The sequence below is a fragment of the Perca fluviatilis genome, chromosome 16, assembly GCF_010015445.1.
Source record: "Perca fluviatilis chromosome 16, GENO_Pfluv_1.0, whole genome shotgun sequence".
NCBI classification, from domain to species: domain Eukaryota; kingdom Metazoa; phylum Chordata; class Actinopteri; order Perciformes; family Percidae; genus Perca; species Perca fluviatilis.
In genome coordinates this window covers 29,020,141-29,045,398 of record NC_053127.1, presented here as the reverse complement: position 1 = coordinate 29,045,398, position 25,258 = coordinate 29,020,141, and the positions used below count along the sequence as shown (strand labels likewise).

Below are 25,258 nucleotides of genomic sequence, written 5' to 3'. Positions count from 1 at the left end.
GAATACAGCAGTGAATCAGAGAAATGAAACATTTCTGCCTTTTTATCACTACTAGAAATGCAACTGTAGCAACTATCTACCTATCACTATCCTCATTCATATTTTAAGACGCTACAAAAAAAAGTAAGTTAGAACGGAAGTAAAGTGGGCATGTCTTTCAAGGAGAGACTTGCGGTACCTATAGAACCCATTTTCATTCAGATTTATTGAGTTGAGAGGTTAAGGGACCCCTTTGAAAATGGCCATGGCAATTTTTCCCCTCGCCAAAAGTTTGCATAATTTTTAATTTGTTATTTAGCTGCCTTCCCAACATGCTAGCATGACATGGTTGGTACCAATGGATTCCTTAGGTCGTGTAGTTTTCATATACCAATATCTTCACTCTACGGTTTTTAAATCACAAAATAGCACATGGGTGTTTCTGGGGTCTATGTAAACTGACAAGTAAAAATTGGTAGAAAGTTAGTAAAAGCTAAGGGGAAAGTATTTGAGCCCCCCTCCCAGTTGCTCGTCTGTGTATAAGCAATTAGAGCTGCAGTCGGTCATTAAACAGCAAGATTAATGCCTTGTGATCGACTGTGCCCAGGGGGATTCTACCAAGCCTGGCCAGAAGGTTTTCTCCTCTCCTACACTTCCTCCTTTTCATCCTTATCTGCAAGGAAAGAGCGAGCACCAGTGGTGCTCTGTAAAAGCTCCATTACTTATTAATGAATATTTCTTGAACAGAGAGGGAAAAGAGAGATAGATAGAGAGAGAGACTGCACCCATGGGCCAGAGCTGCATGCATGGCCGAGTCCCTGCGCTGTGCCAGTCAATGGGGAGAGAGAGAGAGAGAGAGAGAGAGAGAGAGAGAGAGAGAGAGAGAGAGAGAGAGAGAGAGAGGAGGAGGAGGAAAAGAGGAAAGCGGAGGGTGGTTCACAGGCAGGATATTAGCCCTGGAAAATTGATCCCCAAGCACAAAAGCCATCGGCCTCCTCTACTTTTTTCTCCTAAGAGTCTTGGTTTATCTATTCATCATTCTCTGGGTTGTGCACTGAAGTTTAGAACCATCCTTGAAGGAGAAACAATAAAAAGGCACCACAAATCCTGAGCCAAGGTTAACCACATGTATCACTGACTAATTATCTTTGATATACAGTACATCCATGGCCATTCTGTGACCACAGCCACACCAACAAACCTTCACCAAAACTCAGTATTTCCAGTGTTGTTTGGTAGTGATCAAAAAGTATAGAAAATAAGAATATGCCATTTGCTGGGACGAATTCAAGGGAAAATACAGCTTTTACGGCATTAACGGGAAGTTTAAATCTCATTCCAAAAAGCAAGAAATGCAATTCTTTGCGTTATAGTTTGCGAGCGCACGGTAAACATCATTTGTTCTTTCAAAATCGGAATGTGTTGTTGATGTGCTACCTGGCTAACCAGCATTGTAAATCTGTCCTGTCAGTCTTCCGGTTTCTCTTTTTGAGACCAGCCACCTGCTGGTATGGAGAGTTACAGGATTTAATGTCGTATACACTGTATACACTGTCCACTTTTAAAGCTTTTGGACACCAATTCAGTTTGACTTTCCCAAGCTGTCAATAACATTTGGAAATTCTAAGGAGTAGGTGGCATTTGTCTTTTCTGAATCCTTGCCTTGGGCATCCACTAGGCTACAGTGTATACAATGAGCCTTACATCAACATGGGACTGAATCTGTATTTTGTTAGCCCACCCAACAAATCACCTATTTCAATTCAATTAATTTTATCAGATATGTCAAGTCATTAAGATTAACGCTTAAAATCCACAGGCAAGTTTCTCAATGCAGACGAGTGGGGAAAGCAGATACTACTATGGGAAACGAGCACCAGGGAACAAAAGAAATAATAATAAACATGATTCATTTATTTAAAAAACAATGAGTTTTAAAATCACAGCTGTTTAACAAAGATAAAAAAAAAAACTGAATTTAAAGTGTACCAAGAGCAACACGTCAGCATGCCACACAACACAACCAATAAATCAGCCTGTTGAGTATTTTTAAAAGGGTACTTCTCAACAACCTTAAACCAATCGCACATCAGTAAGACCAGTTTGCATTTATAGATGCATTTTGATGTTCGCTGTCACACACACTTGGGGGTTTCTGTATTGGATATGAGAAGGCAGGAATAGTCTTATGATTATATGGCGAGCAGGAAACCGATCTCTTTCTTTTCACTACAGGCTCGCTGATGATCAATGAAAGCTTGTGCCACAAAAGGAATTAAACTCCATACTCCATGAACTGCATGTTGGATGTTCAAATATTTTTTGACCTCCCCCCTCCCTTTTCGTTACTTCGGTCAATTTGTATGTGAACAACTGAGTGTAACACTATGAATGTCCTCCAGGAGAGACTGTCTGAAAATATGCACCATTATCCCTAGAATTAAATCATGATCACATCTCTGCCCTCCGAAATAAAGCGCAGACATAATTTCAACACATAATTTCAATTCTGTGGAAATTTGTTGTCAACAAACATCTGTATTCTGCAGGCCGTGCTTCAAAATGAGTATCTATCACAGATATGAGGGCAGTTCAATAATTATCAAGTTCTGAGCTCTTCACAGAAGAGGGGGGAAAATTTGTCTGACTTGTAAAACAGTGAGACCTTCAGCCAACCCTACTCCACAGACTACTGAAATATGCCCTTTGGAATTGGATATTCTGCCCTAAGGTGCAGAGCAGGGTTGTTTTCATTTCAAAATTGATTCAAATAGGCACAGAGGAGAGGGCTAAAACAAGAACAACAACAAAAATCCTGTGAACTTAGCAAAGCGAGAGAAAAAAAATATATATATCAAAGAAATGACTGCATACGAGCACAAACAAAAACAATTTTAAGAAGATCATTGTGGACAATAGGCTCACAGAGTGCTGCTAAATTAAGCTTTTCTTCCCTCTATCCCTGGATGGATCCCAAACTGTGTTCATCAACTAGTGGAAGAGATGGGCAATATAACAGCAGTCCTCTTCTTCCCTCCCCCACTCTCCTACTCTAGAGATCTGACCCAACACCCAGTATTGAATGGGTGTGTGTGAGCTCCAGGGACCACGGTGGAGACAGCAGATGATCACCTCTCCCTTCGAACCTTCACTAAGAGAGGAATAATCATGGATAGATGTTTTACAAACTTAAGCATGCAACACCCAAATTAAATGGATTTATCAAAACACACGTTTGCTTAATTCTCCTACATCTGTGTTCTTTGAGTTTCCCCTTCAACTTAATCAGAAAGGTAAAGAATGGCTGCAAGGTGAAGCCTACCACTCTAGGGTCACGTGCAGCTAAGACAACAGGGAACTAGGAAACACCCAAGAGGGAGACGTGGTGCCAGACTGCCAGCTGGGGAAGCCCAAGTGGGGCTCATACATGGGAAGGACGCTACGGAGGGTGGGAAAAGGGACCGGGACAGACTAGAAAGAAATGTACCACAGAGCATTTACCCTCACAGACAGACATCCATTCTTAATTTCTAGGCAAAAAAAGATCAGTGGGTCTCTGAGGGGAGGAAAATGCAGCCATTTATCGTTCACTTTTGATCAGGAGATTCCATCAGCTTTTTAGGTGAGAGGATGATGAAGAGAGCATGGCGTTTGCATAAGAAAACATTCCTTACCAGTAGGAGGGGGAAGGCAAGTTAAATTCAGCACTGGCAATCACTTGTTGGGAATAATTTGTTGGCATGGCCAGGGGTAGATTGGAATTAGTTTTCTTGTTGTGTTAAAACGAGCAAGGCGGGTTGGCCAACAGTTTAGAGAAAGGGCTTGGTGGTTACCCTTACTTCAATGGTGATTAAGTGTCCAACATTAAAAGATCCCTCAAGTTTCAAGCCCTTCACTACTCTCATCTCTCTAGCTCACTCCTTCTCCTCCTCATCTCCCTGGAGAGAAGGGATTACTGGCACACTGGTATACAAAAATGGCACTTGCTCAAAATTAAAAGACTTTCATAGGCCGCTAATCTAATGAGGGTGGAAGGGGGTGTGGGGAATGAGTAAGCGTCATTTCAGATTGCCGAAATGAAAGGAAAAGAGCAGATTTTCATGTTTACCGCCAACATTGCATTAAGACTAAAGAGAGACTGAAAACCCAAAAAGAAAAGAAAGCTTTTTATTCCCCAGACAGGCTCGGACCAAAGGCAAAAAGAATCCATCAAACTAGTGGAAGAAAACAGTGTGGGGGTTCAAAGGCAACAACAGTTGTGACATTCCAGTTGAGTGCGTGGGTTGGTCTGGTGGCACAATGGTCGGCCCCAAAGGCTGCGTATACCAAATATTTCCATCATTGACCGAATATTTTTAACAATGATGGAAAATTTCACTTTATGAGTTTTTTTTAACATTACTATGCGTTCCCCCAGCCTGCCTATGGTCCCCCAGTGGCTAGAAATGGTGATAGGTGTAAACCGAGCCCTGGGTATCCTGCTCTGCCTTTGAGAAAATGAAAGCTCAGATGGGCTGATCTGGAATCTTCTCCTTATGAGGTCATAAGGAACAAGGTTACCTCCCCTTTCTCTGCTTTGCCCGCCCAGACAATTTGGCCCACCCATGAGAGAGAGACATCATGGCTTTCAAACAAGCAAAGTGGCAGTTGGTCAAGGCCACACCTCCACCCTCCACCTTGTCCCCCCCATCTCTCTCCTCATCAATAGCTACAAACTCAGAAATGGCACATCCTAAGGAAAGCTCATTGTGGGACTGGCTCTAGTGGCTGTAATTCTGCACCAAGGCTGAATTTCGGGAAAGAGACTTCAGATACAGTATTAGGGGACCACTAAGGTCTATATAAAAGAGACTTCAGATACAGTATTAGGGGACCACTAAGGTCTATATAAAAGGAGATTTCAGATACAGTATTAGAGGACCACTAAGGTCTATATAAAAGAGATTTCAGATACAGTATTAGGGGACCACTAAGGCCTATATAAAAGAGACTTCAGATACAGTATTAGGGGACCACTAAGGTCTATATAAAAGAGACTTCAGATACAGTATTAGGGGACCACTAAGGTCTATATAAAAGAGACTTCAGATACAGTATTAGGGGACCACTAAGGTCTATATAAAAGAGACTTCAGATACAGTATTAGGGGACCACTAAGGTTTATATAAACGCATCCAAAGAGCACAATGTCATGGGACCTTTAAGCCTGTTTGTAACTAGTACTGACAACGCTATCTTACCATTCACCTGTCTCTCCTCTGCTACGCTCTGTGCATGGAGACGCTACAGGCAGGCTACACTGAACACGAATGCTATGCGTACCGTTTGCAGAGCGGCTTCTGCAAGTCAAAAATCTGCATGTGGTGTTGACATGAAAAGTGGCTGCATGGTCAGTGTCTTTCCAAGCTTATTTTGTATATTTTAATTATTAGGGCTGTGACAGTATGGAGTTTTTCTTACCACGGTGAAGAAGCAATGTATCACCGCGATATGGCGGTCAACCGCAATCCCGTTACGAGTGTAGCTTAAAGCTACATTGTGTCATAAAATTGTGTGTACAATTGTTAAAACATAATAAAATATGTGACACACTGGTATCGGATCAGTACTCTGTATCGATACGCAAGTTCAGGTATCGGAATAGAAAAAAATGGTATGGGACCATCTCTAGGCGAAATGCGGAGGTATGTCCCTCTTTGGCTAATGTAAGGGCATAAGCGCAAGCTTATCTGTCATCTCTGCATATTGACCCCCCAAACACACAACCCCACCCCCCACACCCCCACCCCCCCCCCCCTCTTTTCTCACCCACACTTCGGCGTTTTTTTTTTTTTTTTTTTTTTTTTTTTTTCTTAAATTTTTACATTTTATTTTTTTTTATTATTAAAAACATAACAACCTTTTTTTTTTTTTTTTTAATTCCCTCCCCCCCACCACCACCCACAAAATTATTCTTTTTTCTCCCACAAACCCAACCACAACAATTTTTTTTCCCCCCCACCAATTTTTTTCCCCAACCCCTTTACCCCAACAACTTTTTTTCCTTTACTTTAAACAACAAGGAATCAATGTTTTAAACTGTATGATGAAGTTAAAACGGATAGAATAATATACAAATAGTGAATACAAGTTACAAAGAGTAAGAAATGAATAATTATTCAATTTAATAGGTTGTAGGGACGGGTTTGGGAGGAGAGAGGGAGGAGTTTTATTTTTAATTTCTTTAAAGTGTAAAATAGTCTAAATAAATAACAATGTTCTAAGAAAATGGGATTAATAGGTTTGGAATCATTTTTACAAATGAAATAATTTTTTTTGTAATTACAGAGAGAAAGTACTGAAAAAAAAGGTACCTTTGGGTACTGGAACCAAATTTCAGGCACCGGTATCAGTATTGATATTGGTTCAGATGCGAAAGGTATCCAATCCTAGTTGTCAATACTGCCGGTAAAGTGAAGAGTGTTAACCCCGAAAAGCTTGCTGCTAGGCTAATGTATGCAGTGTAAATAGTAAACATTGAACTAGGAAAACACCGCGGTAGTGTCACGTCACCGCCGGTATTGCAGTTATCGTCACAGCCCTATTCATTATTTAAAATGAATGAATGAAAATGAAAATTATGTCTAAATTACGGTTATAATAGATTATGACTACATTTTTTAAAAACCTGTCCGTCAAAGTGACGAACAATGAGAAAGTCTAACGCAACCACTTGTATCTGACGATTCCCACCTCCTCAGGCAACAGGCAGCCAGGAGAGTCCACAAATGCAATAGATTGTCAAACATCACCCTACTTATTGGGCTACACACATGCATACACTCTGCCAGAGCAGTGATCTTCAATCCTGGTGCTCAGTGTACATTTTTTTTTTTTTTTATTCTATCAGCATTCATGTGACCTCCCCTTAATCCCTATTGATGGTCAGAGTGAATACCAGCAGGAATCTGGGGCCATAGGAGGACTGACTGTAGACCACTGCACTACGGGCCCAATTGGAAGGCAAAGGGGTTCATAGCGGTTCAGAACAGCCACACTAGGGAGGTAGGGTGAACAGCTGATCGTCATAGAAATATTCTTTAAGTATGGGGATAACGGCACATATTTTCAGATAGTCTCTCCAGGAAGGCATTCATAGCATTTCAGTTGTTCACTTGAAAAGTGACAGAAATAGATGTGTAAAGAATCAAAAAGAGAGCTAGACTGTGTCAACTACACACCTGTAAAGTTTCGTGACTGCAACGGTCCAACCCTAAAAGTCTATCGTGACAGTTAAACTAGGGCTGTGCAATTAATCAAACTTTAATCACGACTTCGGCTCCTAAGGATCACAAAAACAATGTAATAAAAAAAACAATTATTTTGCACATTGCGTTTCTTAAGTTAAAACGGGAAAAGTATTAAGGGAAATTTCACAGTTCAATGTGTTTTTACTATTGATTTGTTCAACAGTTAAGTTCAATAAATGCAACATCTTTCCAAAAGTCAAAGAGTAATCTTGTTAAATAATCAAGATTTCAATATTGATCAAAACAATCGTGATTTTTTTCCATAAGAAAGCAGCCCTCATATGGTACCTGGTAGTTCCTGCTACAGTAGGTGTCTCCAGTACCACATTTTGCCATGATGACACACGCACACAAACAAGGTGAAAACAATACCAGTGTCACTGTTGCAGCTGGTAATAAGCTATTTGACCATCTGACAAGCAGGTCAGGTATACTAGAAGAGAACAGCAGCATCCCCTCCTCAGTGGTACAAACATGTGCACATATACAGGTAAAGCCATCTAGACAGAGGTCCTGACATTCCTCCATTCCCTCAGCTGTGTTATCAGGTCTCAGGACACACCATCTTGAACAGACTGATCAGCAGCTGCAGATCAGAGGTTGGGAGAGAAAAAGAGTCCCTCTGGCTGACTTAAGATCCATCTACAGAGGCTGCTCTGCTTCATTTCACTGGCAGAGCCCCACAGCAGCTACAGGAGGGAAAGGCTCAAGAAGCAGGAGGAAGAGATCTTCCGCTAGAGAGAAGGGAGCAGCATCTTTCACAACAGGAAACACAGATTACACCACCCTTCTGGGAACCATTCACACTGAGATACTCATGATTAAGGGTGCAAAACACTCGAGAAACATTGTGAGTGGGGAATATGCAAAATATCATACGGATGCACGTCTCAGTCATTGTCCACGTCAACATCATTCTCAAGAGGAATAGATGTGCTCTAGACGTGTTGTTCTGATACAAATTCAAAGAACACCAGATCTGAAACAAGACCTGCCAAGAATCCTGCCAAAATATGATTCATCTTTTTGTTTTTAAATACCTGGGAGGAAAATGCTGCGCAGATTTTCTGGTCAATATTCAACTATTTAATTTCTATCTCCTGAAACACATACATATCACGTTTAATCTCCCCAAAACTGGCTTCAGAACATAGCAGTGACTCAAACAATTTCCAAATATAGATTCTCCATACCACCCCATCCTACTTCAAATGTAGCACACTATTAGAGGGCCTTAGCCAGATGCTTCAGGTAATTACCAGGACCTGTAAGGCCTGAATGAGCTGCCCATCGTTGCCTTCAGGTCCCATTTTGAGTCCAATTCAGGCACAATGTCCCATAATGAAGGAGGGTCACAGACGGGCTGTGCTTGGCTCAGACTCCAAAGTTCAATCTACATGGCAGAGAGCATAAATAAAGATGGCCTTTTCCATCTTCCACCACTAATGTTACGGTTACTGAAGAGGGAAAAGATGAAAGTGGGGGGGTGGATGCATTTGCCTTGTTCCTGCATGGCTGCTCCTGTTTGCAGTGTTTGTCACCAAAGTTATAAATCGGACTGAGCTCAGTTTCTCATACCTTCTTCACTTCTTCATCCTTTGTGAAATGGCAAATTTAGATTACTTGTTCTATTGTGCCAGCAGCGGTCACTTAGATATCATAACCCTCTCTCAAACAAACATGAAATAATGAGACAGCGTGATGCCCAGTGTCTCCAGGGAGAGGGAGTTGCCCTACAGCTGTTGGCACTACCAGCCTGGCTGGCTAGTTTATCAGTCAGAGGAGGGTAGCGGGGGCATTAGGGAGGTATCAGATTACACAGATTTTAATATTTCCCTAAGGCTCTCACTTGAGGTGCTGACACACCAAGATTGTCGGCTGCAGGTCCAAGCTGGGCGGACAGTGAGCATCTGTCGCCCTAGTTTTTGCGGTGTGTCGCAACCAAGGTTATAATCGTTAACGAAAACGAACGAAATAACGAAAACTAGGTGGGAAAAAACACTGTCGTTAACTGAAATAAAAATAAAAACGATAACTAAACTAAAACTGTAATGTCTGTTTGCAAAACTAACTAAAATGAAATAAAATTATCGAGTAAATGTCCTTAGTTTTCGTCTTTGTCGATGTCTTTCACAGAGCAAATAACGTTATATCTTTCAGAGTTGACATTTCCCACCTGTTTTATTCAGTCTATGCCGTAGACATGTATAGTTTCCGACTGGGAACCCAGAAATTCCGACATTCCACGTGCCCAAATTGAACACAACATGTCCGTACCCTCGCCCTGGCATCGTAGCAGTACCGAAAGTCGGGAGAAAGCGGCAGAGTCCTATTTGATTATGACTGTGTCAAATAAGTAAAAGCAATTGCCTCGCAGTGGAAGGTGGTAAAATAAGTGGACAATTAAGGGAAAAATCCCACAAATTTGAAAGTACATTTGAGAAGCGCGCACAAGGAGGCTAACCTAGCTTAGCTTAACAAGCAGTGACAGGGCAAGGAGAAGGCAAAGCCCCCTTCCCCCGAAACAGAAGCTAATATAACCCCTGTACAGGGCATGGATGTGTGGGGCCAGGGCCAGGCAGCATGACGGAGACAACCGCAGGACAGAGAACACTACAGGAGGGCTTTCACCGGCGACCCGATAGCTGCTGGTTAGTAAATACGCATGAACACTAAAAGCGTGAGGAAGCGTGGGTTAATATGTGTATTGATACTGGGATGTCTAGCTACACAACTGTGGGAGTCGATTGACTTCAAAAAGTTCGCCACTTTACTCGAACCAAAGTTCAAAACACCTGTTTATGTATGTCTTCTTTAGTCTGTTGGCTATTTAGGTTTTTTCCTGGCACAGTTACTAACACATTTTGCACTTATTGCTGCGTCTTGTGTAGACTGTTTACATACAGTATCACACAAAAGGGTTTTTTACATTTTAGTAAATATTTCATTATATCTTTTAATGGGACAACACTGAAGAAATTACACTTTGCTACAATAAAGTATTAAGTGTAGTTTATATAAATGTGCTTGTACATCTAGTACCTTCCTTCAATGTAATACACCCTATGTATAGATTCTCCATAGAGGCAAGAGGCAGAGATGTTTATTTTTAAAGGCCAGTTATTTCATGGATCCAGGATACTATGCATCCTGATAAAGTTCCCTTGGCCTTTGGAATTAACATACCCCCACATCATCACATACCCTTCACCATACCCCCACATCATCACATACCCTTCACCATACCCCCACATCATCACATACCCTTCACCATACCCCCACATCATCACATACCCTTCACCATACCCCCCACATCATCACATACCCCCCACATCATCACATACCATTCACCATACCTAGAGATTGGCATGAGGTACTTTCCATAAAATCATCTCTCAATGCAAATCAAACCAGCTATTAGGCTAACTGAAATAAAACCATGCCAATCTCTAGGTATGGTGAAGGGTATGTGATGATGTGGGGCTATTTTAATTTAACATTTAACATAGGGGTGTACTCACTTTTGTTGCCAGCGGTTTAGACATTAATGGCTGTATGTTGAGTTATTTTGAGAGGACAGCACATTTACACTGTTATACAAGCTGTACACAGTGTAATTTCTTCAGTGTTGTCCCATTAAAAGATATAATGAAATATTTACAAACATGTGAGGGGTGTACTCACTTTTGTGAGATACTGTATTTGTGCTCATCATCATATGTACATTTTATGTACTGGTGTTATTGTTGAATACATTGTGAATACATATTTCTAAAATTGTATGATGTTTTTGTTGAGTTATTATTACACAATACTTTTTTCTGACCTTTTTGAATCTTGCCCCCAATAAATAACCCATATTACAAAAAAAGACTAAAACTAAGACTAAAACTAATAAAAACTAAACTAAAACTAAGCATTTTCAAAAAATAAAAACTAAACTAAAACCGCTTTAAAAACTAATTAAAACTCAACTGAATTTGAAAACAAAAAGTCATTATAAAAAATAAAAATTACAAATAATGCAAACCTTTAGCCACATGAACATACCCTGATTGGCTATTCAGCTTAAGCGAATTAGTGAACGAGAAGAAAAACGAAAGTGAAGAAAGCAAGCTAGCAATTAAAGTTGAGAGGACGCACACAGAAGCATAAACATGCCACTAAATTAGTAAGTATTCACACACTCTTTTCACATCACAGGAAAGCACAATGCTCTCGCCAAATGACTGTCACGTTTGTTCAGCTCATTTTCTGTAACCAGTGTAGCATGAAGGCATGGTGTGTGGAATTAGCAAGCTAGCTAACCAGTCAGCCGGATGCAGCGGGCCGCTCGGCCCCTCCACTTCCCACCGCAGAGAGACTTCTTTGTCATGAGGCCGCTCAGCCCGTCCACTTCCCCACCGCAGGGAGACTTCTTTGCCACGAGAAATGGAGGACAGCCCGAGAGATGGACAATCCAGTCCGCGGTCGTCCAGGCGGGGGGTGACGCTCTGCACTGCTGCTGCCTGATCCGGGCAAACGCTGTTTTGTTGTATGTATCATATTAACGGTTTATATATCCGGTTTCCGTTTTTGGATGACGAACAGATAACCGCTGCCTGCTGGAGTTGCAGAACGTACGTGGTAGTTGGCCGTCGACTGTAATCTTGTGTGTTCAAGTGCAACTTTTTGGCCAAGAAACAGGCGACGTGAGGAGACACGAGGCGGCGCCACAGTCGGCCTTCGTCTCTACAACTATTTTGCCATCCGCCTGGTGTGTCAGGGCCTTTACAGGGTACCTCCCCTGTGGCTACCTGACAATCAAGCAGTGAAATCTCTATCCTTTTTCATTGTACAACCAATAAGATATCTTGACAGGGTGATCGATGTTCAAGTGCTTCTTTTACAAAAGCTGCCAGCCCTCTACACTTCACGTTATCTATTACAGCCATCACTCTTTTAGCTTTATAACCTTGAATAAAATCCAACAAAAAGGTGCATTGGGGGGAGGTGAATTTCATATTCATAGATTATTTTTCTTGCCAGAATAGAGGCTCAGACATAGAATAGCAGTGCTCTCTCTATCTCTTTAATCATCTAATTTGCCAAAACTAGAAAAACTACTATCTGTAACCATCATGCAGCAGAAGGGCAAATTACTGCTCCTTAACTGTAAGAACCACCAGCCTGTTCCCTTGAACTCAATCACTGAATCCCTACAAGCACCCTGGGTGTTGTTTAGTTTCTGACCCTGACCTCCATGTAGTGAGAAAGCAGCATAACGAGGATGTAACTACACAGCTTCATAAAACATACATTGTTTTTCCAAATGACATGCCCTTATGTGTATGCAAAGGGGCTCCAACCTGCAAGCTCGTGGTGGATGAGATCGGCGAAGTTGGGGTCGTCCCCCCACCAGAAGAGCCAAAGCTCCCTCCGCCCCTGCCTCTGACTGCGCCGCCATACGCTTAGCACGTCGGCCTTCAGGCAGCGGCTGAAGCTGCATAGGATGGGGTCCTCCTCCGTCACTGGAAAGAGGATGGGTGCAGAGGTGGGACCCTGCCACACAAACCTCTTCCATTTGATCCCTGTCAAGTCAGCCTGCAAGATAAGGGAGGGGGAGAGAGGGAGAGAAGGAGATTGTGAGTTTGCAGAGTCGCTGCTTCAGGATCCACTCAGCACCTCGGAGTAAACATGTGCTGAGCACAGTGTAAAGAGTAGGTATTAATCCTCTTTTATGGGGCAGTTCACCCACAAACTAGTACAAGACACCCAGGCTGTCAAAACAGAAAACGGGAAAAGGGGAAGATTGAAAGATACACAGTAAATGACAAGAAAACAGTTGTGTGTTGATTAAAAAAAAAAAAAAAAGAGAACTTGCCCTCAAAAATTGGGACATTTGTTCGTTTCTGCAAAGGACTGCGTACTTGCTTCAGGTGCTTTCAATATCACCACGAACAACATGTTCGAAACACAAATAGGAAAAATCTAATGCTGGTAAATGTGGTCTCACCACCTTAATCCTCATTATTGGTGAGTGCTGGGGGGTGCTTTGCCTTTCTATAAACGCTGTCTGGCTTTTATAGAGAGAACAAAACACACAGGAAAAAGCCTCATAGGCAGTAAATCACTGGCGGGGTTATTAAGTGTTAAAGCAGGAACATTACGCTCCACTGCTAGCTAGCACTGCTGCTTATCATCCAAGCGCCGACAGACTACCCACGTCTACCTTAAGACATGCACGCATACACACACCAACTACCCCAAAAAACACACACAATGCCTAAGGCGTACATCCCCATTTCCACTGGCAATCTTGTGGCAACTGTACGAGCATGGACTGTTTATTTTCATGCCATTTAGCCCTATTCCGTTCAGGCTGAGTTGGCAAGCTGTCCCTCTGTATATTCAACCAATTAATCCATTACAATTCAGGGGATATCTTAACTCAAGTGCAGAGGCGCTGAGCCTGAACAAGTGATTACCCGTGGTTGTGGCGAAGCAGTGGTCTTTTGCCTGGCTAGGGATAAGCTGGGAGATTTGTGGTGTTAGTGGGGGTAGTTTGGGGACTGTCAAATCAGAGCATTGTGTGGTGTCAGCTGGAGCAGAGCTGGATCACAACCAGTTAGTAAGCAATAAGGCGAAGTAAGCACACACTGGTGCACAAATCATTAATAAACCTGAGGTTAAAAATAGTTTTGACTAAAATAATTTATGACTCCTGTACATGTCCCAAGTTATACACCACAGCAGCATACAGGCAAGCTTGTTATTCCACAAAGTATACACTGTATGCACCATCAATAAACAGAAAGCATGTGTTAAATTTGTTCGCCGCCACTAACTCAAGGGGAAAAGTGGCTGGCAAGCATACAAAAGCCCAGGGCGTCATCCTAACTTTAACGCAGCAGTGGTCGGGATGCATGATCAAAACATCATGATCTCTGATGAACAATCTGGCTCCTGAGGAATTCAAAAGCTGCTACACATGCTGAGGTTAAGTCCCAAGGTACAAACAGCAGAGCTAGGTCTGTGTGTAACGACAGAGCTGCAGGGGTTAGGCTGCTCCTTCCTGCTGGAGTGCGAGAAGCACTACACTGCACCTGCATCTTGCTAGGAAACCATGCACACAATGCAAAAAGGATGGCGGGGACAACGGTTAACTGTGAAACCAGATCATAAGCAGTACAGATAGGCAATTAGCAAGTGAACACCCCTGTCACCTTACTGACCGTGGCCAGTCCCTAGTGGTATGTTGCGTTTCATTGTGTAAAAAGGTTTTGTTCAAGTGCCCTACAGGTTTTATTATGGGCTCTCCTCCTCATAGATATTTGTTTCACACTTCTAAACGTTGTAATGTGCTCCACACAGAACACAGCTAGGCATCAAGCTTGTGACATGGCACTGATACCTTTCTTTGAATTACATAACTGTTTGCTAACTCTTTTATAATCTTTTTTAGCCCATTCCACACTTGGTGGTAATAATACATTTTCCTAATAATACTATCCAAATGTGCTTGCTTTGCCATTAAAAAATATCTTAATGTTATAAAGTTAGCTCTCAAGCCTTATAAGATGACCTAACTGTAACCAAGGTCCCATGGCATGAAAATGTCACTTTATGAGTTTTTTTTAACATTAACATGCGTACCCCCAGCCTGTCTGTGGTCCCCCAGTGGCTAGAAATGGTGATAGGTGTAAACCGAGCCCTGGGTATCCTGCTCTGCCTTTGAGAAAATGAAAGCTTAGATGGGCCGATCTGGAATCTTCTCCTTATGAGGTCATAAGGTGCAAGGTTACCTCCCCTTTCTCTGCTTTGCCCGCAAAGAGAATTTGGCTCACCCATGAGAGAGAGACATCATGGCTTTCAAACGACCAAAGTGGCAGTTGGTCAAGGCCACACCCCCACCCTCCACCTTGCCCCCCCCTCTCTCCTCCTCAATAGCTACAGACACAGAAATGGCCCATCCTAAGGAAAGCTCATTGTGGGACTGGCTCTAGTGGCTGTAATTCTGCACCAAGGCTGAATTTCGGGAAAGAGACTTCAGATACAGTATTAGAGGACCACTAAGGTCTATATAAAAGAGACTTCAGATACAGTATTAGGGGACCACTAAGGCCTATATAAAAGAGACTTCAGATACAGTATTAGGGGACCACTAAGGCCTATATAAAAGAGACTTCAGATACAGTATTAGGGGACCACTAAGGCCTATATAAAAGAGACTTCAGATACAGTATTAGGGGACCACTAAGGTCTATATAAAAGAGACTTCAGATACAGTATTAGGGGACCACTAAGGCCTATATAAAAGAGACTTCAGATACAGTATTAGGGGACCACTAAGGCCTATATAAAAGCATCTAAAAAGCAGCATGTCACAGGACCTTTAATAGAAGGGAGATGTACATTGCCATTGCTCTTACAGGCCAGACCTAATGCAGTAGTTAACTAAAGTGGATACAGTTACAAGTATATCGTTATAACATTTTGTTATTGCCAAGGTAGACTGCATGGTCTTGTATTTGCATTAACATTACGCCATGTTAAAAACCCTTTCTTGTATAGATACAGAGGATAGAAAAGCCTCTCAACCTAAGCATTTCCTACTGTATCTTCTTCCATGAAAACGTTAAAATTTACAAGAACTTATTATAGGGCCTATTATAGGGCAATGCCAACTGCTTTCTATTCAAACCCAATTGAGCAGTTCCAGTCTGTTCCATTAGACCATTAGTTGATTAGTCGTTCAAATGAAAAATTAACTGGCGACAACTTGGATTATCAACTAACTGCAAGTTATTCAAAAAGTAACAATAGAAAAAAAAACATTTGATAATTACACTTTCTCAGCTGACAAACCGCTTTAATTGGTGTAAAAAGCAATACAGAGTTGTAAGGCAATCTTTGAATTCAGGCAAACAAGCAACTCTATGCACATGGGGTCAAGAGAAGGTAAAACCGTTTAACAGGCAGCCTGGTATCATGACCCTGACATGCTTCTTGTTATTGACTACAGTTACTGTGGTACAACTGTACACGCTGGCCAACTTGAACCAACTGACCACATCCTAGGGGCACACAAACTTGTGACCTGGTTCATTTCTGAGATTTAGCAACTGTAGTAGCAGTCACAGCTAAAATTCTGATAAAAGCTGCTTCTGCTGCTGCGCTGTTAATGTGTGAATGATATACAACAGTCCACAACAGCAGAAGGCTAGACTCTACATCTTACATTGCAGTTCTATTCATCACCTTTTTGGGACCGTTTCTGTCACCATCAGGATGTTTGCATCTATGCTGCAGTTTCTCTGCCAAGTGGGCAACTGAATGCATTAGGACTCTTTCCTTGAGAATATATGGCACAAAACGAACCTTCACTAAAGCAACCGTGCAGGAAAATGTATACCGGTAACCAAATTCTGTGTTACTGTCAACAAGCAATTATCCTCGGCAATAAATGACTTATTAAAAGGATTGTGTTATCTTAAGTCTATATATGAAATCTCCACTCTCAATATCTGACATCATCATTAACAGATGCTGCATTATTAAACTGTCACAGCCACATCAAATCTTTATAATCATTACTCTGTAATAAATGATGCAAATGATCACTGCAAATAAATGATCACTGCAGATGCATCTCAGTTATTTTAAGATTATTTTAAGAACAAGAACAAGACATTACAACACTATCGTAGTTTAAGATCTATCGGATCCTTATCCAAAACATGAATAATATGAAATCTATTCAATATTGAAAACCACTAAGTGCTATTGTGACAATAACTATGAAAAACACTCCGTTTTACCAAAAGTTGGCGATAGCTAGTACAACGTTTTTCCCTTATGCAGTTTGATTTCATTAAAGAACAGAAGTAGGTGTTCCAAACGTTTGTTACGGATGCAATGATGTTCACCCACTACAGTGTGGAGTTGAAAAGTGTTCACTGACAATCAGATCAGTCTTTTCTCTCCTGCACTGCATGGATGCTAAAAAGAGGCCAATAAGTTTGACCTCGAATCCTCCCACTTCTAGTGAGAACCTGATCTTAATACTATGTGGTGAGAAACTGAAACTCAAAAAGTTTTGAAGTGACTACACAGACTTTTGATCAGCTGTTAGTCTAAAATATACAGTTTGCTTACACATTTGAGGATAGTGAAGATCTAAAGCAATGACACAATGACGCATCTAAACCTGCTCAACTTAATCTATATATAAATGGGGATATCTCTGTGTCCCCACACGTGCAGTACAGCAGCAGGGGCGGGGAGTTGCTGAATCCCTACAAGGCTCATTGATTACGGTTCACCGGCTACAGGTGTCTTGCCAAAAACCGATCATCCGCCAAAAACTCATTGCTGTCTACTCTACATGCAAATGATAAAATAGGGGACACGTTGAATCTCTACATGAGCAGTAGCCGAACCGCGACTGATTGAACCTGCAACATGTGTTACAGGTTGAGTTTAATAAAAAAATTACAACAAAACAAAAACATTCAGGATGTGCTTTACTTATGCCATATCAAACCACCTGTGACCGCACAGTGCAAGTTCTGCTTTCATATATTTAGTTGAAGTAAAAAGAGAGGCATTATCACTCAGCACAATGTACTTCAAGGTGGAGATTTTCAACTCTAATATAATGCTGGATAGCTAATGTACGTTTTCCTCTAAAGTACAAGTACACAGTAAGTCAGTAGTATAGGCCTACAGTTGCATATTAAGTGCTTTGGGGGCCTTCTGTAAGTTATTTCGGAGTACAGTGGTTCTGGAGAAAGCTGCAAGCAGCAATGCAGGAGACCAAGCAATTAGCCCATTCCAAACAGGCATGTTTTGAAAATTAGACAAAAATGTCTGAAGTCACTTTCAATGAAACAGGTCTCTTCTCACGAGACTTCAAGCTGAATCAGTTTTGTTTACACAGGAAATAATCCAAATATTTGCACTGCTGGTTCATAGTGGATGTAACTAATGATGAAGACTGAACATTTTGTCTATGTTAACTATGATTCTACAAACAGAATAAAATGTCCTTGTTGGTAGATGTGCACGATTCAGAAAATGTCACGATTCGATAGATTTTTAGGCTCAAGATTCAATTCAAAGATGTATTTGATTAAAAAACGATTCTCAATTTAAAAAACGATTCACAGTATGTAAATGTAGTTACTTTTCCCATGTGATTGCCGTAGACATAACATTTAAAAGAAAAGAAACAACACATTAAATGTAGTTTGACATTACTTTATATGTCTTCATTCAAAAACTTTTGCAACTAAAAACTGCAAAGTGCCAAGCATTGGCCAGCTTTCAAATACATTTAATTCAAGTATAAAATAAAACCGTTAAATAAAAAGAGCTTTTGGTTCAGAGTTGGGTTGATATGTTGGGTACTTTAGGTTGTTGTTGTTCCACGTCTTTAATGTTAATCTCTGGGTGATGTTGTACCATGGGAGTTCTCAAGTTTGTGGTGTTTCCAAAATACTGAACTTTGGCTTTGCAAAGCCTAAATATAGCATGATTCCTATTAGAGGTGTGAATCTTCACTGATCTCCCGATTTGATTACGATTATCATGTCAGCGATTCAATTCGATATCTCGATGCATCACGATGCGTCAAATAAATGTTTCTATCAAAGCCATGTAGGATATTTAATTCATAGCTTTTCAAGCTTCAAAAACCAAACATTCTGCAGTGCTCTAATACTAAATAAATTGGATACCTAAAACTACAGCACTGAGCACATGGCACTTCCTGAATGTGCAAAACATAACCGAATATGTAAACAGAAATGTTGTTAGGCCTACATTAAATTGTCACCAGAAATAATCGATTATGAGCCGGCCGATTATCAATGCAGCATCGTCCACGTCCACAATTCGATGCATCGATTATTTGATTAATTTCAACACCTCTAATTCCTATCAAGTTCCGTCTTCCCCTCGAGGTTATAAAAGCCAAAATGTGCCCTAACTCTCGCCTTCAATGAGGATGGAGCAGGTTGAATAATTCTTTCGGTCAGGTTTGCTATTGTTGGCGCCGACTAAATTACTTGACGCAGCGCCATCTATGGGAATGGCGACCTAAACTCATTTCAGGACAATAGTATACACGCCATTACAAAAAATTAAATAAATATAAAAAATTATTTAACTCTATCGGTAGAGCTTGAATGTGAATCGATTTTTTTTTTGCACACCCCTACTTGTTGACACACTAAACGTTTATCTTTGTATTTGCACATTCAACAGAGCACAGAGATGATTTGTTAAGGTTTGTGTAGCACTGCTGGGTGACAACATTCTGGGTTTGAAACAGAAAAACAAAGACTGACTGCAAGCATTGTAAGAAACATCTGCCTTGTGATTAACTCTTGCAACACAATGCTTCTTCTACAACTTCATCCCAATAGAAAACTACATTAACTGATATTTAGGTTGAATGTTGTAAAACCTTCAGAGGTCTTTGAAGACACTACTTATTCAACAAGCAATCTCTCTAGTTCAGGGGTGTCAAACTCATTTTCACTAAAAGGGCCACACTGGAAAAAGAGAATCACACCAAGGGCCAGACATGGAGAGTTTATTGACGTGCTTTTGTTACTGCATGTCACTTTTTTTTTTTACATTTTGGTAGGTTTTTTCCTCATTTTTGTGGCTTTCTCAGACATTTGTCACCTTTTTGTAAATTTGTTGCTTCTTCTGACATTTTTGTACGCTTTTTGTTGACGTGAAGGCCTACAAAAGTCATCAAAAGAGTTCCTTAGCCATCATAGAATTTAGTAAATCAAGCAAAACCAATGACGCATTTTTTTTAACAACAACCTGTTTCACAGCCTGAATATGAAAACTCTCTGCTTCTTCTGGGGGAATTTCTGAGACTCAGAGTCGGCAAATCTGCCATACTCTGCTTTGAATGACGTGTAATTGCAGTTTAAAAAACACTTTCCATATGTTTTTGGTTTGGCGTACTACTAAGCGGGCCAAAATTTATTGTGAATCCAAATTGATATACGGGCTGGATCTAAATCTGCAAGGGGCCGGATTTGGCCCGCGAGCCTTGACTTTGACACATGTGCTCTAGTTGTACATATGTACAGTAGGCTATATTATTTAGGAATAAAATGTGGCGTTAAACTGTTTTTATAGCATTCAAAAAAGTTACAGTGTAGAAACATTTAGTGACATTGCTTGTAGTTTGTACCTCTGTTCTGTTGCCAGATTTTGTACAAAATACACGAGATTGTGAATTAAACTGTGGACTACAGACAAAATATTAACTTCTGTCCTTATATATTCCTGAGACTGAAGAAGACTGGACACCGTCAGTACTCTACTCCTTATCAACAATATCCAAGAGGCAGACTGCTCTATCAAGAATAAATGGGCCTTCTGCAGTTCTTCTTCTATCTGTCCTTTCAAAATAAATTAGTGGCAGCATGTGTGCAAAAACAGAGGGTGCCACAGATATCTGTGTATTTCCTTCCAACGTTCATGCTTTGCAGGCTGTGCGTGCAAGTGTGCCTCAAACACTTGATGCACTACTATTAATCTGCAAGTTTTCCACCTGCCTGCGTCTTGGTAAATGTTATTAAAAGTATGTGAGCAACTGCTTGTGGGTCATAAGAAGTTTAATCTTTTCATATGCCAAAGCAAAAAATAAATAAATAAATCACACTGCTGCATTGGAAGGGAATCTAAGGCCAAAAGGCACTGGATAGGGGAAGGAAGTTTTCCTGAGGTGACACGTACTTGGAGGGGTGGTGGGGGGGGGGGGTTATGACCCCTGCTTTTGCCAGCTGCTCACCTTCCCTCTGGCCACTTAAGGTTCTCAGTAGGGAACACTGTGTTCAAACAGCTGCCTTCCTGCCTTTCAAGATATGGGACAAGCAACAGGTGAAGCTGCTCAAATCATGCCGCAGATGCTCCTCTTCTACCAAGTCTCTTTTCCTGTGTGTCACCTCTCTCTCTCTCTCTCTGTTAACTCTCTGTCATGGAGCTAACATGAAACTAACAAGTGTGTGTTTGCGATTTTGGTTGAAGAGAATGCAAATTCGATCAGTTTCATTTGAGCAACTTTAAACACAGCTCTTTTTAAGTTAGTGCATGCCACGTCCGATGCTATCACCGAACAGAAGATTTTTGCAAAGTGCTTTTTTAAAGGTTAGAACCTATGGCGCTGAAATGCATGGAAGCAAAAATTACAAATGTCACGAAAAGCCAGCTACACTGGTGTATAATAATCCAGAAACAGATAAACTGAATGTATACACACCCAAGTTAATTCCAATACGCCCGCTTTAAAATGCAAAAAAAGAAGAAAAAAAAGTAACAAGTAGTATCATACTCCAGAGAAGACTATCCACTGAAAAACTAAGAGGGAAAAAAGTACCACAATGTATTCGCATTCTTTCACCATAAAACCACAAAGTGGAGTCTGTTCAGTGAGTGAGTCATAACAGCAGTGGTGTTATGCTTAGTCTCAGTGTGCAGGAAAATGTCAGCCAGACAGGCACAGCAACACAACTACCAGCCTCTACCTTGCCTGTCCACTGTAGCCAACGCTGCCTTCAAGTGCTGTCGTAAACACTGTAATTACGAGTTCAGCACACACAATCGACCCAGCTAAGTAGTATTGAGAGAATGGGGATTTTCTGCAATGAAATGTTACCTTTAGGGGGCGGACAGCTTGAAGCTGAGTAAATTTGTGGCAAAAGCAGTGTAGTATTTCATTACGTTGTTATTATACTACAATTCTATGTCAACATGTTGATGCATTTCGACTCCGACTCTTCACTTAACTTTTAATAACATTTTTTGCATAGCATATTAATAAATCAATCTAGATCGATGCACTTTGTGGTCTTTAACTTCTGGCCCTGCACCACAAAGTGGTTCTGGATCATTTAATCTATAACAAAACTTAGGGTTACATTATAGCATTTGACAAAACACATCTCCAACTTCCAACTGTGGAAGCAGGATGTTCAGAGGAGCTCATGGAGGCAGCATTACACTCTTCCCCTAACCTACAAGTCAATGTGTGTTAAGCCTGCTGACAAGCCAATTAACTGCAACAACAAACACATTCAGACCATGTTCTTGATTATCCAGTCAGAAGAGGAACTGTACACACAAGCAACACCTTGCCATATGCTGTAGAGGTGCAGACTGTGGATTACACAGGGGATGGTTACTGCACTATTTATCTCACAATGGATTTAAAGAATACCTGTAAACTACCAAGTGGTTAGGAGCACAATCACAACTACTTAGGGTGTGGATGTCAACTGGCCAAAACTGACAACATGATATGATGAAAAGGAGAAAGGGGGAAACAGTATACGCTTCCCAATTCATAGTGTAGTTTATGGCAGTAGAAAGTGTAGCTTAGATATGTAGTTTCCTAGATGTTTGTAATGCACAGGAATGCATGCCAGAGATTATATAATCAGCCTGGGGCCTGTGCCCTAGTTGGTGTGTATACTAGAAAATGAAGTCAAGGAGATTAAGCCACTAACAAACAAGATGATAACTTATTACATAAATAATTAAAGTTTGCAAACAAATACCGTTACTAGAAACAATCTCGTTACATGCTTATTGCAGAAAAAGTGCTTTCTAGGCAAGGCATAAGGGGCGTGCGTTTATCGACAAGGTGTGCGAGTTGGGCATTGACATGTGTCACTCCAGGAGTTGTCAGTGTTATGCAAAAACACAGAATTTCACAGAAAACTGCTCAGTCTTTTACCAGTCTCTGCGATAGAACTAAACTGCAAACTGAAGTGCATGAGGTGTTTGGTTTACGGGTCAGCACTTGATAAAAACATAGTGCAAATGTAATGACAACGAGATAGCAAGTTAATAATAAACAAGGTGTTGAGGCGAAAGGGAGAAAGTGCTACAACAACTAACTCATTGGGAAACATAGTCGTGTTTTTGGCAGTAAAATGCACAACATGCATTTCCGTGCTAGTAAGCGATATGTTGCTGTGTCCATCCTGACAAATGTAGTAAATTAAGCTTAACAATAAGCGAGTGGCGTTAACCTTGAATGTTTGGTTTGTGAATAGAAAAATGGAAATGTACCGTTAGCAGAAAGAAGGTTATAATAGACAGGCCGTTACAACTAGGTTAAGTGACAAAGTGTCAAAACAAGGGAACACGGCAACACCAGCGAACTGGGATACCTTGTTGCCATGAAATGATGTCAGCTCGATAGGGCCGTAAGCCTAGCTAAGCTCCTATCAACTGATGTCTGTGTGGCTAACGTTAGCTTAGCCCCTGTTCAGCTAGTTAAAAATGGCTGCTTTCCTTTAGTTTTAAATCTCTTACCAGACAGAATAGATTGGAATGGCAATCCTCCAAGCTGGCCCCGTTTGGTACATAACAAGAACTCATCCTTCTTCACTGCGAAATCCAACACTCCATCATTTCACTTCCCGGGAAATAGAGAACAATTTGCGAATTTGTGTTTTCAAAAGATGTGCAGGCTTAATCAACGAGAAATATTTTTTGTAACATTTGGCTGGAGGATAGTTAATTCAACAACCTTCCGATTGCAGTTCCTCCACCGGAGCTAAAAGCGGATAAAAGAGACCGTGTTGGCTTTATGTCGACATCTCAAAAACACACAGTAAAAACTAATTAACGCAAGCGAAAAATGTTCATAAAACAAAAAGAAAAGGAGAGCAAAGAAGCAACTCTCCCCCTCCCCCTTAGCCCTAAAACGGTCTCTGCTTAAAAAAATAAAGACGTCCTGCCTTACTCCTCCATCGCAAAAATTAGTCTAAAAACGAAATACATCCTGTAAAAACCTCTCGAAAGATGGCATCGGCCTATATTTTAACGATTATTTCGGTCATAATTTCAGCCTCGGTTCCTGTTGGTTTCCATTTGAATTCATGGATTCCTTTCTTTAATGGCGGCCACAGGGACAACTCTGCCTTCCACAGCCTATTGGCTCATTCGTGGTCAAAGCTTTGTCAAGCCAACCGAAGACAGACAGACACACGTCAGAAAGTAGACAATATTTCCGGCAAAGTAAAAGTATAGAAACAGTTCGTTAATGTTATGACTAGTGCTATGAACATTGCTTCTGGAAAACCTAAAGTTGTTAATAATATATATATAATATGTATTATTACTGAATAATATAGTCGATTTCCTTTAGGTACTTTGTGTCCAAAAGAGCTGCTGCAGCATGCAACAAACGGTGCGCGTTTTATTTTGACAGTCCTGACAAAATGTTCCGTGTTTCGGTGTGGCTCACTTGACACTGTCGTGGTCATGAGGGCTGTAATAACACAAGAGTGATAGGTATTGCCGCTAGGCCAGCGCAAGTGGCGCTACTGAGCAACAGATTTTGTTACCAATGATCAAACCATATAAACTTGCTCACTTACACAGTGCACCACCTAGCGCATGTTATGTTGCACTGGCAATTGACATGTGCAACCAAGATGCATTGATGCGCCCTTTGTTTTGATTTATTTCAATCAAATACATTCATTTGACCTCAATTTCACAGTGTGGCTTGTACGTGAGAAAGAAAGGAGTAAAACCAAACGTGTATTAGGCAAAGAACTACAGGAATAAAACGCATATTATTGAAGAAAACGTAAGAAGCACTTAAATCAAGAAGACAAACAGAGTTCAACACAAAAACGAATAAAATGTGTTTTTTGACTATTTACTGACAATTATGTATCAGTTTGCTTCAAAGCTTTGCAATATAAACGCCAATATAGGTAAAGGTCAATAAAATAAAAGATCAAGGTTATGAATTATACAAATACACAGAGAGAACAAAGTTAAAATGTCTCTATGATGGCCACAACAGGCAACAGTTTAATATTAGCAAACCTAACGGCTAAAAAACAATTTTATTATTGCCAAAACAATGCTCTAACAGGTTTTTACTGACTTTGATCAGTTAGTTTGTCATAAAACCTCAGTATGGCTGAAACACACACATCGATCCCCCTCCTTGT

At 40.8% G+C, this 25,258-nt stretch overlaps 1 protein-coding gene across 2 annotated transcripts in view; it reads right to left on the bottom strand.

The window, feature by feature from the left end:
- med13a (mediator complex subunit 13a) overlaps positions 1 to 24,225 on the bottom strand; it is a 101,710-nt gene extending 77,485 nt beyond the window's left edge. The window contains exons 1-3 of one of the 2 annotated variants that reach the window (XM_039778204.1): positions 23,818 to 24,225; positions 23,601 to 23,703; positions 12,617 to 12,851 (exon numbers count right to left, since the gene is read on the bottom strand). In XM_039778204.1, coding sequence (XP_039634138.1) covers positions 12,617 to 12,851; positions 23,601 to 23,666 — 301 coding nt within the window. In that variant the 5' untranslated portion in view covers positions 23,667 to 23,703; positions 23,818 to 24,225. Of the gene's footprint in view, positions 1 to 12,616; positions 12,852 to 23,600 lie in introns of both variants that reach the window. The other variant, XM_039778203.1, reaches the window with a different exon arrangement.
- Between the last annotated feature and the right edge of the window lie 1,033 nt (positions 24,226 to 25,258).